This window comes from Ochotona princeps, chromosome 13 (genome assembly GCF_030435755.1).
Source record: "Ochotona princeps isolate mOchPri1 chromosome 13, mOchPri1.hap1, whole genome shotgun sequence".
In the NCBI taxonomy this organism is placed as follows: domain Eukaryota; kingdom Metazoa; phylum Chordata; class Mammalia; order Lagomorpha; family Ochotonidae; genus Ochotona; species Ochotona princeps.
In genome coordinates this window covers 47,648,693-47,662,294 of record NC_080844.1, presented here as the reverse complement: position 1 = coordinate 47,662,294, position 13,602 = coordinate 47,648,693, and the positions used below count along the sequence as shown (strand labels likewise).

General features: G+C 49.7%; 1 protein-coding gene across 3 annotated transcripts in view; it reads right to left on the bottom strand.

Annotated features, from left to right (window-relative positions):
* The window catches only part of SUFU (SUFU negative regulator of hedgehog signaling), a 101,894-nt gene that overhangs the window by 11,781 nt on the left and 76,511 nt on the right, over positions 1-13,602 (bottom strand). For all 3 annotated transcript variants that reach the window (XM_058671939.1, XM_004579901.4, XM_004579900.4), the window contains exons 9-10: positions 1,895-2,029; positions 69-207 (exon numbers count right to left, since the gene is read on the bottom strand). In XM_058671939.1, the coding sequence (XP_058527922.1) occupies positions 69-207; positions 1,895-2,029 (274 nt within the window). The remainder of the gene's footprint in view (positions 1-68; positions 208-1,894; positions 2,030-13,602) is intronic.

Genomic DNA, 13,602 nt, shown 5'->3' with positions numbered 1-13,602 from the left:
GGGAAGGAAGGAAGAGGCCACAGAGAGGAGGGAGGGAGGGGAAGGGGAAGAGAAAAGAGCCTTCTCACTTGCAACCAGGGTCCATGGGCTGCATAAGGATGCTCCTCGGTGGCAAAGGCGCCTTCCACTCCCGTGGAGACAAAGGTGATGGCCATATCACCTGTGATGCTTTTATACGTAAAGTGCCGTCCATGCAGGAGCCTGCCCCTGGGGGAACAGGGAGATGGTAAGGAAACAGCCTGCAAAGAGCCTGAGTGCCACAGCCTGGCCATGACCCTGGGACTGTGCTTCCTGGCATAGGGTGTCCAGACAATTGAGTCTAGACTACCCACCTGTCTGGGAGGAGGGGACTGTGCCAAAAAAGGTTGCTCTCTCCAGTTTCACGGACAGCCCTTCTTCTACATCCTCTAATGTCAGTCTCCCAAGTACTCACAGCTCTCACAACACTATGTCAGGGTCATAGGGCCTGTAGAGTTCATGGAGTTCATCTTCCCTAAGTATGAAGAGGGGCCTGAGGCTAGAGAGGGAGGTCAGTGATGTGCCCAGGCCCATGCCAAGAGCTGAGTGAGCAGGCACGCAGGCTCTGTGGCCAGGAATTTAGCAGCTACGCTTTCCCAAGCCCAAGGATTCCTCACCTGCTCTGGACCCAGCCCACAGTGGCTACAGGCTAACCCTGAGACCCAACCCAGGTTTTTAAAAAGCTGAAGCCAAGTGAGGTCACTCTGAGGGAACCCCCAAAGGCTACTGTTAACCCTCATTCTGGAAATATACCTGGGGGGAGGGCAAGCAGGGGTAGCTAGTGAGGCAGAGGTGCCATTCAGCAAAGGAAGTGAAACCTGCTCTCTGCTTTCTCAGGCAGTCCCCATGAATCCTGCACCAGTTCTCAGCCCAGGGCCAGGGAAGTGGCTGGGGAAGAAATGGCTGGGGTCCCAGCAGTGGGCTGGCCAGCTCTGCTGTGCTGATACCTTGTTCTATTCCAAACTCCTCAGACTCCAGGGATGGTGGGGAGGGTCCAAACCGTAACCTCGTCTTCTTTGTCACTGTTCTTTCAGTTTAGAGTTTTTCTTGCTGCCTTCCCAGCCGTCACAGTGAGGGTGGGGCCCAGAGGAGGAAGCCATAGGCTGCCACATATTCAGCCAATGAGGCATGCCCCGAGCAGGACACTGGACTCTGGCCACAGGGCTGGGTTTCTGGCATAGGACAGCAGTAGCAGGGACACAACCCAGCTTCCTGATCCCTCAAGGAGTCTGCTGGGCTGGCCACTGGGCTTGAGGAACATAGTGTTTTGCATGGGGAAAGCAGATAGTGAGAGAAACCAGAGTCCAACTCCCAGAGTCCAGTGCTGCTGGAGGGCCTGCCAGGCTGACCCTGGGCTTGCTGGGGACTGAGAGTAGCTGAGATTCCCAGCTACTCTGGATTCCCTTCCTCTAGACAGAGGAGACAACTTCTACAGCAAATGAGAATGGGCTGTCAACCAAGCAGTAAGGTTGGAGACCAGTAAGGCTCTCTGGTCACAGTCCTGGACCCACAGGATGTCATCATTGCTTGGGCCAAATAAGAGCTAGAGAGAGGAGGGCCTCTCTCTCAGGATGGTCTACAGGACAACAGGTCCCCAGTACCTGCTGACTTCTCACCGGCTAGGCTGGCTGGAGCCTTAGGCAGAGGGAACACTGTATGGCATGGCTCAGCAGCAAGGAGGCTGGCTACTGGCTGGTTCAGAGTTCCTAAGATAGAGCTGCCTGGGTTCTCCTCCCTCTCCAGCCTCAGGGTCTGCCTGATGTGCAGGCTGCAGACAGGCACCCCCACTCCCTGTTGGGATGGCCAGACGAGGTTCTGAGGTGCCCCCTGGAGGTCAAGGTGGGTGCTGCAGGGCCTAAGCTGAGCAGGACCTCACCTTAGGCAGAGAGGAATGAGGGCGCCTGACTCCTGGTTGAACTTCAGATGCACGCTCTCCAGCTGCCGAGTGCGGATCAGCTCATGGGGAATAATGGCTGTGGAGCTGTCACTTTCCAGGCTGTCTTTGCGGCTCCTGTGAAGCAAGCACAGGGACAGGTTGAACACAGGGAGGAAGGAGACTCTGGCTGGGCTCCTGAATAATGATAGAACTGATGACTGACAATGACAATAAAGGCTACCGTGTGTGCCAAGTGCCAGCCACTATACCAAGCACTTCTGGCTGGCTATACGTCACAATGCCAAATGATACTATCATCTCCTGTTTTTTTAATATTTATTTTATTTTTATTGGAAAGTCAGATATAGAGAGAGGAGGAAAGAAAGATCTTCCATCCTATGATTCACTCCCCAAGTGACCACACAGCTGGTGCTACGCTGATCCGAAGCTAGGAGCCAGGAACTTCCTCCAGGTCTCCCACATGGGTTCAGGGTCCCAAAGCTTTGGGCCGTCCTCGACTGCTTTCCCAGGCCACAAGCAGGGAGCTGGATGGGAAGTGGGACAGCCAGGATTAGATTCGGTGCCTATATGGGATCCTGGCACATTCTAGGTGAGGACTTCAGCCTCTAGGTCACCATGCTGGGTCCTGTTATCTCCTCTTTAAAGACAAAGAACTAGGTGGGGCTCAGGGAAATTACCTTGTCTTGGTTGCACAGCAGTGCATGGGGAAAGATGGGATTTGGTTTCAGGTGGGTTTGAATCTACAGCATGCACCTTTGGCCAATATCACACGATAAAGTTAGTGCCACATTGGCTGGCCTTTCACTGTGACATTCTAGGAGCTTCTGGGAGTCCTTCTTCTCCTGCCCTAAAACCTCAGACTCTCAGCTCTGCATCACTGGAGTGCAAAAGCACCATGAGACACATCTCAAGAGTTTCTGTCTGACTGATGCTGAGAAGATCAGAGTGTGTACACATCTGCTAATGGACAAAAGTGGCAGTGCCATATATGTCAAACCAGCACATGCGATAGCAACATGAACAGCATGGGAACCAGGTCTTTAGGGTCCTAACAGTGGACCTGGTGGGGCAACAGAACTGGGCCCTTGGCATACTGAGCGTCAAGGCCCTGGAAACCCTGTACCAGAGCTCTCTGGCCTGTGGCCTGGGCCATTTGAGCCCCTGGCTCCCCATAATAGCCATTCCCATGGCTGGGGTATCACGTAAATCTGCATTCTGAGATTTGCTCTTTAAAACTCAATTACCTCTCCTGACAACCTTCAAAATCTGCCTCAGCAGGAAACCAGGGTCATTCACTGATCCCATTCAAAAGGGATCAGTGGTTTGGCTGGGACTCTCAGAACAACTCCCCTGTGTCCATCAAAGAATTGGGTGAGCACTTCCAGCTATTTATCACTAAATAGACAGGAGCCACCCAGGATGTCTGGATAGGGGCTCGTCTAACCTCACAGGTGAAGGAGTGGTGCAGGCTGGGGCCAATAGCTGAGGTGCCCACAGGCAGAGCCCATTCCCACATCAGAGTGCCTAGGTTAGCCTTCTAGCTCTAGCTTCCTGATGATGTGCACTCTGGGCAGCAGCTGGTGATGGTTCAAGTATTGGGTCCTCCCACTTACACAGGGGACCTAAATTGAGTTCTGGCCTCTTGGCTTGGGCCTGGCTCAGTCCTAGTTTGTTGTGAGCATCTGGGGGAAGAACTAGAGGATGGCAGCTCTGGCTTTCTCTCTGCCTTCCAAATAAATCCAAAAATGGAGGATGACCTCAAACAGGAAGGGCAGAGCTTTAGCCAGCATCCCGAGGTCACACTCCTTTGAGCAGCTCCCCTAGTTCTGTCCTCTGACAAAGCTTCCTACTCCTCTGCTCTGGAGGGCCCTTCCCCCAGCTTCTCTTCAGCAAAGGCTTTCACAAAACCTGGGAAGCAGAAGGACACCTCGGCCAGGAGGGCCTACAGCATTTCAGGCCTGGAAGGAAGTGCTAAGGTGGTTTCCTTAGGCATTCAAGGCCACAGAGCTAGTAGCACGTGGCTGGCCAGTGTGGGAAGTTCAGACTTCTGACAAACTCTCTCATCTGCTGGCCTGTTGGGGGGCTGCTACACCTTCCTTCTGAGGAGGGTTGCCCCAGACACCCACAGGGCTTCACAGGTGACACACCTTTGCTGAGCCCTTTGCAGGGCACTGGACTGGCCTTCAACTCACAGGGTCACTCACAGACCCCACACAGCAAGCACGGAGGCAGACTCTTCTGTTAACCCTTCATTTATAGACAAGGCCAGAGTGTATACATGGGGGAGCCACAGTGTGACTGTCACATTGTCCTGAGCCATTGTTGCCCATAGGTTCCCACAGCAACAGGCGCCTCAGTGTTCCTTAGAGAGCGTCCCAGCCTCTCTGGTTAGTGTGGCTCCACAGACAGGCTGATGAACAGCATGGGAGGTGGGGCGGGGACTGGGAGAGGAGGATCACTCCACCAGCTCTCATGCTGGAGGGAAAAATAAATAGTTGAAAGTCAGCTAAAGTCACCTTGGTAACTGCCACAACACACTCACCCGGAACAGGACATCAAACCCAACTGCAAACAGCTTTAAAGAAATGGAAAATAATTTAATCATCTGAAGAATTAACGTGACAAGTGCCCACACTGACACCTCCCACCAACCTTCAATCACTTGAAACGTACTTTAATCTTAGAAGAGAAAAAAAAATCGCAAAATGCTAGATCTGCAGTCCTGGAGCCAGGGTATTTCCGGCACGCCACTTCAGTGGAAATGTGGCTGCTCTACACACACACACACACACACACACAGGAGCCCTGCTTTTTGCTGATTTGTTTTTTCTGGACATCGATGCAGAAGCATGAATTATTTGTGTGGGCTGGGTGAGGTATTAAATCTGCAGCCGATATAGGTTTGCAGTGTTTTGCATGGTTGTCAGCTTAATCTTAGTCATAAAAAAATAAGTAGTGTGCTAGGCAGCGTGGCCTAATTTCTCAGCTGGGCTGTTTTCTCCCTGAATTGTCAGTGGAGGGGGAAGGCAGAGCTTTAGTGCTGGGAGGGAGCGATATCTCCAAGGAGGCATGACCCACACCCACTTGGGATTGTTAGGAGTGTGGGGTCAAGAGCACACTGCAGCAAATGGAGTTTTAGATGACCTTGGGCACATGACTTAACTCTCTCCAAGCTTGATAGGACCAAGTAGCCATGAGATCATTAAAAGAAAAATGACATGCTGCCAAAGGAGGATCTATCAGTGGCTGTGAGATAGTGGGTATTCAAAACACAATTGACGGGGCCCGACGTGGTAGCCTAGCAGCTAATATCCTCGCCTTGAACGTGCTGGGATCCCATATGGGCACCAGTTCTAATCCTGGCAACCTTGCTTCCCATTCAGCTCCCTGCTTGTGGCCTGGGAAAACAGTCGAGGATGGCCCAAAGCTTTGGGACCCTGCACCCGTGTGGAAGATCTGGAGGAAGTTCCTGTCTCCTGGCTTCGGATCAGCGTAGCACCAGCCGTTGTGGTCGCTTGGGGAGTGAATCAATGGATGGAAGATCTTTCTTTCCTCCTCTCTGTATATCTGATTTTATAATAAAAATAAAATAAATCTTAAAAAAACCAAACCAAACCAAACAAAAAAACCACAACTGACGTGCCAATGTTAACTGGCTGCCTTTATCTGCCTCTCCTGCAACAAGGTCAATGGCTTCAGAGCAGTGCCTGCTCGTGTCCTGAGCCCAGAGCACAGCTGCCCCTGGCAAGGTCAGTCACCCTGCCCTGAGCTTGGGAAAGGCGACTTATGCCATGGGGCTCAACAGGGCTCTTGCTTCCAAACCTTGGTCAACCACTGGTGCCCTGGGAAGGCCTAAATATGGGGCAGCCAACCCCCTTGAGGCCTTTGTTCCTTACAGGGAGGGCTGTCTTCCTTTCACCAAGTAGTCTGCCTTCCTGGAATTCTTGAACTACAGGTCCTCAAGTCGCATGGAAGTAGTTTAATCCATCTTTCTGTGACAGGTTTTCCAACTCCCGTGGCCGCTCTCATGGCCTGTCAATGGTTTCATGTCCCAGTACCTGTGGCCCAACTTTCAACTCGATTCCTGACAAGGTTCTGAAATCTATCTGTTCAAGTCACCCTTCCCTGGATTCATTCTAGCTTGTCAAGAAGAGTGTTCTGTCTAGAAGTGAAGCATTATGTGTGGAAATACATAGTGTGTGGTCACAGATCACAGCGGGACCATGAAGCCTCTTGCTTGGGATGCTCTATTTCTATGAAACTGTCATCAGACTGTCTATTCTTTGTAACCTCATCATACTGCTAACAGACACTGCACTCGCTGTCCACAATTCCCCCCTCAGGCTTCCCCAAGCAAGTGTGCACTACGAGTTATTTGGAGCTGAAAGCAGAGCTCTGCATTATGTGGCTGGTTCAGGACGCCCAAGTATTTTTTTTTTTTAATCATGGTAATGTTAGCTGGTTTTTTTTTTTTAAGATTTATTTATTTTCATTGTAGATTTCAAAGGCAGATCTACAGAGAGAAGGAGAGACAAAGATCTTCCATCTGTTGGCTCACTCCCCAAATGGCCACAATAGCCAGAGCTGAGCATCTGAAGCCAGGAGTCAGGAACCAGCTTCTTTCAGGTCTCTCACACTGGTGCAGGGTCCCAGGGCTTTGCACCATTCTCAAATGCTTTCCCAGGCCACAAGCAGGGAACTAGATGGGAAGTGGAATCAGTACCCATATAGGATCCTGACAGCTGCAAGATGAGGATTTAGCCATTGAACCATCATGCTGGGTCCAAGGGTCAAGTATTTGTAAGATCTGACTCTAACATCCATCATATTTCCATTCTGTCCCTCAACTGATGAACTTGCTACTGATGTTCTCCTCTTAAATTTTGATTAAACAGTGAGCCAGCCAGGGCTAGGGTGACAGGCTGTTGTCATTGCTTGCTAGCATGGTGTAGGGGGTGGTAAAGCCACTTCCTGTGACACTGGTATCTCATATGAATGCTAATTCATGTTTTAGTTGCTCTGTTTCTTCTTTTTTTTAAAGATTTATTTATTTTTATTGGAAAGTTAGATATATATATGTAGAGGAGGAGAGACAAAGAGGAAGATCTTCCACCTCTTGATTCACTCTCTAAGTGACCACAATGGCCAGGAGCCAGGAGCTCTTCGGGGTCTTCCACATGGGTGTAGAGTCCCAAGGCTTTGGGCCATCCTTGACTGCTTTCCCAGGCCACAAGCAGGGAGCTGAATGGGAAGTGGAGCTGCCAGGATTAGAACCGGCGTCCATATAGGATCCCAGCACGTTTAAGGTGAGGACTTTAGCCACTAGGCCACTGTGCCAGGCCCAGTTGCTCCAATTTTAATCCAGCTCCCTCCTAATGGTCTGAGAAAAGCAACAGAAACTGGCCCATGTGTTCGGGCCCCTTTGCCCATGTGGGAGATAAGGATGAAACCCCTGGTTCTGGCCTGGCCCAGCACCGGCTCCTGTGGCTTCCCAGAGAGCCAAACAGCACATGAAAGATCTATCTCTTTGTCTCTCCCTCTCTGATTTTCAAAACAAACAAATACATCTTAAAAAATTAAAAATAATCCATATTTTCTATGAATGTTTTGAAAGCCCCTTGCTCATGTGACCAGTGGATGTGGTTTCAATCCTTATTAGTGCCCATGTGACTCCTTCTGATGGATGCTTGTTTTGAGATGGAAGTGTGACAGAACACCAGTAAACTTTGCTTTCTCTCATCTACTGATTAACATGAACTCTGTCCAAACAACAGTATCTAGCTTTCTCCTTGCTCTAAAAAGAAGCACAAAAATGAAGCCTTGGGGCCAGGGTGATGGCTCAACTGACTAATCCTCAGCCTGCAAGCACTGTCATCCCATATAGGCAACAGATCATATCCCGGCTGCTCCATTTCCCATCCAGCTCCCTGCTTGTGGCCTGGGAAAGCAGTTGAGGACGGCCCAAGCCTTGGGACCCTGTACCCACGTGGGAGACCTGGAAGAAGCTCCTGGCTTTGGATCAGCTCAGCTGTCTATCTTTCTATGAATTCTGCCTTTCCAGTAAAAATACACAAATGCATATATGTGTATGTATATATTTTCTACGTATGTATGTATGTGTACGTATATATATACACACACACATATATGTAACCTTTTTGTTGATGACAGCACTTTTTCACAAGCTACAGGGCTTCTTGGGTTTCAGCTCTTCTTTGACCCCATTTTGTAAAGTCTGGGCTGGTGTAACAAGCCTTTCCTTCCAGCTATTGCTCAAATTCTTCCAAAACCCTGGGCTGCGTGAAGGTTCCTCTGCATACCTACACTGGCCCCTGTTTTTCGTTTTCATACTAAGCATAGTAAGAACATGAAAAGATACCTTCCACTGGGCACGGGTCCCATACTAAACTTATCACACACTTTGCTGCTTGTCATTTTTTTTTAATAGCTGCACACAGACGTTATTCTTCTCATGTTATAGATGAAGAAACTGAAACCTAGAAATTGAGACAACTAGTCCAGCATCACATCACGGATGGACATAATCGCAGGTCTCCTGGTGACCGCTGACACACCACCATGCCATTGCTCCATCTGAAAGTCCCCTCCCTTGGAGTGGTTTCCTTCTGAAATTTCAGGGCCATGAAAACACATCTATCTTTTCCCTGAACTCTCGCAAGTATGGTCTTCCTGGAAGAAAGGGCAGGGCTTTCCAGAGAGTATTCAATGGAATTTTAAGAAGAGCCTCTAGAAGAGCAGGTGGATGCAACATGCATTGCACTTCAGATTGGAGATTTACAAAATGCTGGCATCTGAGCTTGCTAAGGACTACAGAGGGAGTGCATACTGCTTTCCTTTTGGGAAAGCCAGCATTCTTCAACCTTAACCACATAACTCCTTTTTCACTTAAAACTTAATAAAAACGCCTGGGAGGCAGTGTGGGCCCTCTCTGGGGTACTGGCCAGGTACTGCTCCTCCAGCTTCACCATGGGCCCATTTCCTTCCCCCTTGGCACAAAAACCTACCAGGAGCCTCAAACGTTCACCACGCCCGCCCATAGCTCCTGCCATTATGCCCAGGAGCTCAAGCCCCACTAGACTTGTCTGGGTGTCACTTCTGTGCTTTTTTTTTATCTGGATAACTTATGTCATACCCTTTTCTTGACCTTTCTTTTCTTCTGTCTCTCTCTTTTTCAAGTTTTAAAAGTCAAAAGGTTCCATAAAGTTCATCACAACAGTCAGCAGCCTTCTCAGGCCAACTTCTCAGAGACAACCATGGTCAACTCCCGGTGTTTTCCTTTCTCATTCCTGGAACTGCCTTTGCAGGCTTTACGCACACAATGCAGAAAGAGCTTTTTGCTGCCTTTCACTCTGCCCTTCCACCTTCCACTGTCCCGAGGTAAGCGCATCTTCTGTCTGCGGAGATCTGTAGTGAGAGGTTACCTCATCATGACTATGTCACTGTGGTCTACAGACAAGCCCTGAACTGCACTAGTATTATTTTCCCTTTGTGTCATGACTTTCTTCTTAAATTTAGTAATTTTTTTTAATAACATAAAAAAGGCAATTGAAAGGCATAATTACAGAGAGAGAGAAGGAAAGATATCTTTCATCTACTGGTTCACTCCTCAATGGCCACAATGGCTGGGACTGGGCTAGGCCAAAGCCAGGATCCAGGATCCTGGAGCTCAAGAGCTGGAGCACTTGGGTCATCCGCTGTCGCTTTTGTTGTTTTGTCTTGTTTAAGATTCATTTATTTTTATTGGAAAGGCAGATATATAAAGAGGGACAGAGGAAGATCCTCCATCTGTTGATTGACTTCCCAAGTGGCTGCAACAGCTGGAGCTGTGCCGATCTGAAGCTAGGAGACCAGAGCTTCTTCCTTGGGGCTGTGCTTGACTGCTTTCCCAGGCCACAAGCAGGGGGCTGGACAGGAAGCGGGGCTGCTGGGACATGAACCAGCACCCATATGGGATCCTGGCGCATGCAAGGTGAGGACTTTAGCCACCAGGCTATTGCGCTGGGCCCCTCTCACTGCTTTCCCTGGGAGCACCACCAGGGAGTTGGGCAGGAAGTGAAGTAGCCGGGACTCTATCACATCATCCATACGGGATGCTGCTACTCTAGACGCAGGCTTTACTCACAGTGCTGCTCAGCTATCTTCATTTTCCATGTGTTTACTGCCAATTCAGTCCTAAACTACTAATGATGGTCCAGAGATCTTTCTTCCAAGACACTGAAACACATCAAATATTTGTCGATTTTACTTCCTGAAATAATTCTCCAGACTTTTCCTCTGAGCTGGCTTTCTCCCACTCTTCTTTCCATGTTGTTGGGCTGGTGGTATTTGGAATCACTTCCTATCCACACACTTGGTACCTGTTGTCTTCCTCTCATGATGGAGCCCATTTCCCACATCCAAGCTGTCTTCCTTACTCTTCCTGAAAGAACACATCCTTTAGCAGATTTCATTCTAGTTTTGTTGTTGTTGTTGAAGATTTATTTTTTGGAAATAGATTTCTTTTTTTTTTTAAAGATTTATTGGAAAGGCAGACATACAACGAGAAGGAGAAACAGAGAGAAAGATCTCCTGTCCGCTGGTTCACTCCCCAAGTGGCTGTACCAGCCGGAGCTGAGCTGATTTGAAGCCAGAAGCCAGGAGCTTCTTCTGGGTCTCCCACACATGAATGCATGGTTCCACGGCTTTGGGCCATCCTTCACTACTTTCCCAGGTCACAAGCAGGGAGCTGGATGGGAAATGCAGCATCTGGGACATGAGCCGGTGCCCATATGGGATCCTGGCACATGCAAGGCAAGAACTTTTAGCCACTATGCTATTGTGTCAGGACCCATTCTAGTTTTTAGTGTGGTTCTCTCAGCTGGATGGTCTCCTCTGACCTGCCTGCCCTCTTCATGAGTTACTGGGCAAGCTAACACACGTGTTCTACCCTGTGCCTCTGGGTGCTCCAAGGCCCTCTTCCATGCTATTTTCCCCTGTGAACTTACATGCAGTGCCTCCACAATTCCTCTGTTGCAGGTCATACCAGGTGGTGAAGGGGCCTTGATCTGGAGTCAACAATCCAAGGTTCCAATCGCAGCAGATACTAGCCCTAGTGGTTATATAACCTAGGCAGGCCTCAGTGTTCCAGTTGGCAAAATGGGAACAATAGCAGCCTGAAAAATAGGGCCTGCCATGGCACATAGTGATGCACAATAAACACTGCCTGCTTGGCCCCAAGAGCCCATCCAGCCCTGAGGTCCTCGTTATGGTAGCACCAGTTGATGGGATGGTTTGGAAGGACACCTCGGTAACACACGAATTGATAAGAATTTTTCCATTTAGTCTTCACCACCTGTCTATATAGCACATTCTATATTTACCCTTCTCACTTCATAAGGTGCTTTTCCGCATATCCTAACACCCCCTCAGCTTCCTGGTTTCTAGTACTGCATGGCTGATCTAACTTGCTCTGGCCATCTGCACTGCCCAGACTGCCAGACCCTAACATACTTCCTCACCAAGGTGGGCTCCTCAGACAGCAAGGTTTTCACTCTCCTGCCCTAGCCCAGAGGGTACTGGTCACGTGCTTTTAGGGGCAGCCCTAAAGGGAAGAAAGGAGAGGCTGAATCACTGACAGCCCTTTTAGCCACAAGCACAGGCCCGTATCAGTCACCATTTTGGCCCTGGCGTCCTCGGGGATGCCCAGGAATGGGAACCAACTAGGGCTTCAGGGCTTGTGATTACTGGGAAGTGAAGCAAGCAGCTTCGGCACACAGAACCCAGCCCTACCTTCTCAGCCTGTTCTTTGCCTGGGAGATCAATCTTCTTGCTTTCTGATTGCTGATAAAAGCTCTGAGCTTTCCAGGTCTCATTTCAGGGCAAACTGGGAATGAGAGTGTTGTGGATGGGAGGGGAGGGGAGGTGTTTTCTTCCAAAGTTACTGTTAAGAGCAAGGTAGTGTCACCCGGTGAGTCTGACAGTCTTTGAGAGGGATGATGTAGTGAACATTAACAACCAAAGGACTAAATGCCACATTCCCAGTAGGGAACTGCCAGGATGGGATGGCAACAGAGTGCATGGCTGAAGCAAATGGGGGAACAAAGCCTGAACGAGGGTTAGGAGACTTCCAAGTCAACCAGGACCTCCTCTGAGCTCAACGGACCTCAGGGAAAAGGAGGATCCCTGGCACCCTGAGGGAGCCTGCTCTGTCCTTTTCCTGTGACACTGAGTCACTTCCTTTTTCCAGCTCTAACCCCGGAGCTTCTCCCTTCCCTGTTGGAGTGACTCACTGCTGAACGGCTGGATGACATGGAGGATCAAGGATGGGCGATAAAAATACTCCTGCTTGTGCAACTTGAGGAAGGGGATGCCGCATTTGAATTGAAAATTCAAAGTGCTACTCAGGAGTCTCAAGGTCAGGGGGTCAGCATGGCCATGGTGCTACCTCTTAGAGGATGCAGAGCAGAATGGAGTTAAAACAGAAATTGGCCCAAAACAGACTGGCTGTGGGGCACCTAGATACCCTTTCCAAGATGCACCACTGAAAAAGGCACATAAAGGTACTTAACAGGGCAGCAGGCACCATGGTGAAGTCGGTAGAAAGGAAGGCAGTTGTCCTGGAAGCAGGGAACAGAGAGAGCCTTACAGGGCCTGGAGGGCCCTACACACTGGCTGTGCCTTTCTGAGTTCTCTTTCCAGTGCAAACAACTGCCCTTCACCAGTGTGGGAGTGGCAGCAAATGTGATGGGACAGGCTCTAGGTTAGCCACTGGGCTGATCCAGGAGACCATTCGGACCTGGTTACCCAGCACTTCCCTGTGTGTGAGCTGCACCAGCCCAACCCAGCCTCTGCCCAGATGGAAACTCATCAATCATCCTGAACCCAAGTTCACTGGTAGGTTGGATGAAGATGAGATATTTTTGTTTCCTAATTAATCTTCATAAGTCTCATAAGCTGAACAAAAGAAAACAAAACAAAGCACCCTTTTTCTCTAAAGGCTGACTTCCTGGTTGGAAATTAGAAGCAGCAAAGTCCCTCTTTCTTTCCAAAAGGCCTCGCAGATGGGAGCAGACACATTCATAAAAGTAGCCGAAATGTGCATGTGGGCATGTGTGTGTGTGCATGTGTGTGTGTAGGAGGTGCTCCAGATGAGAATGTCACAGCAGGATAATTCACGCTACAAAATCTTAATTCTCCAGGAAAGCAAAGCAACAGCAACAACAAAACCTTAGGGGTTGCTGGTGCCATTCCAGGAGATCAAGAAACCCGACTCCACAAGCTTGTTTTTCAGAGGCCTCTCAACTGCAAAATGCACCTCCCACAGTCAGGAGCCTCCTCTTTGACACATGTACCCACACCCAAGAACCGTGACCCTTCCTGGGAGGGCGCAGGAGCCAGAGGGCCCCGGCTCAGTCCCCAACTCAGGCCATGAGTCATCGGCCAGCCGAGGGAGGAGGAGGAGGCCTGTAACACTGAAGCAGGTTTCCAGTTACTGTGCAGTAGTTCACAGGATCACAAACGTCCTGCTCCCCACGCAGCCTCCACATTGCTGTGGTGGAGAGGCTTGGGGCTAAGGGCCAGATCCAACAAGCAGTCCACGTTTGGCCAGGTGACTTTTGACGGAAAGGATGCCAGGGACTCCCCCTCCACTATCGCAGGTCTCCACAGACAGTGGTTGGTGTAGGCTG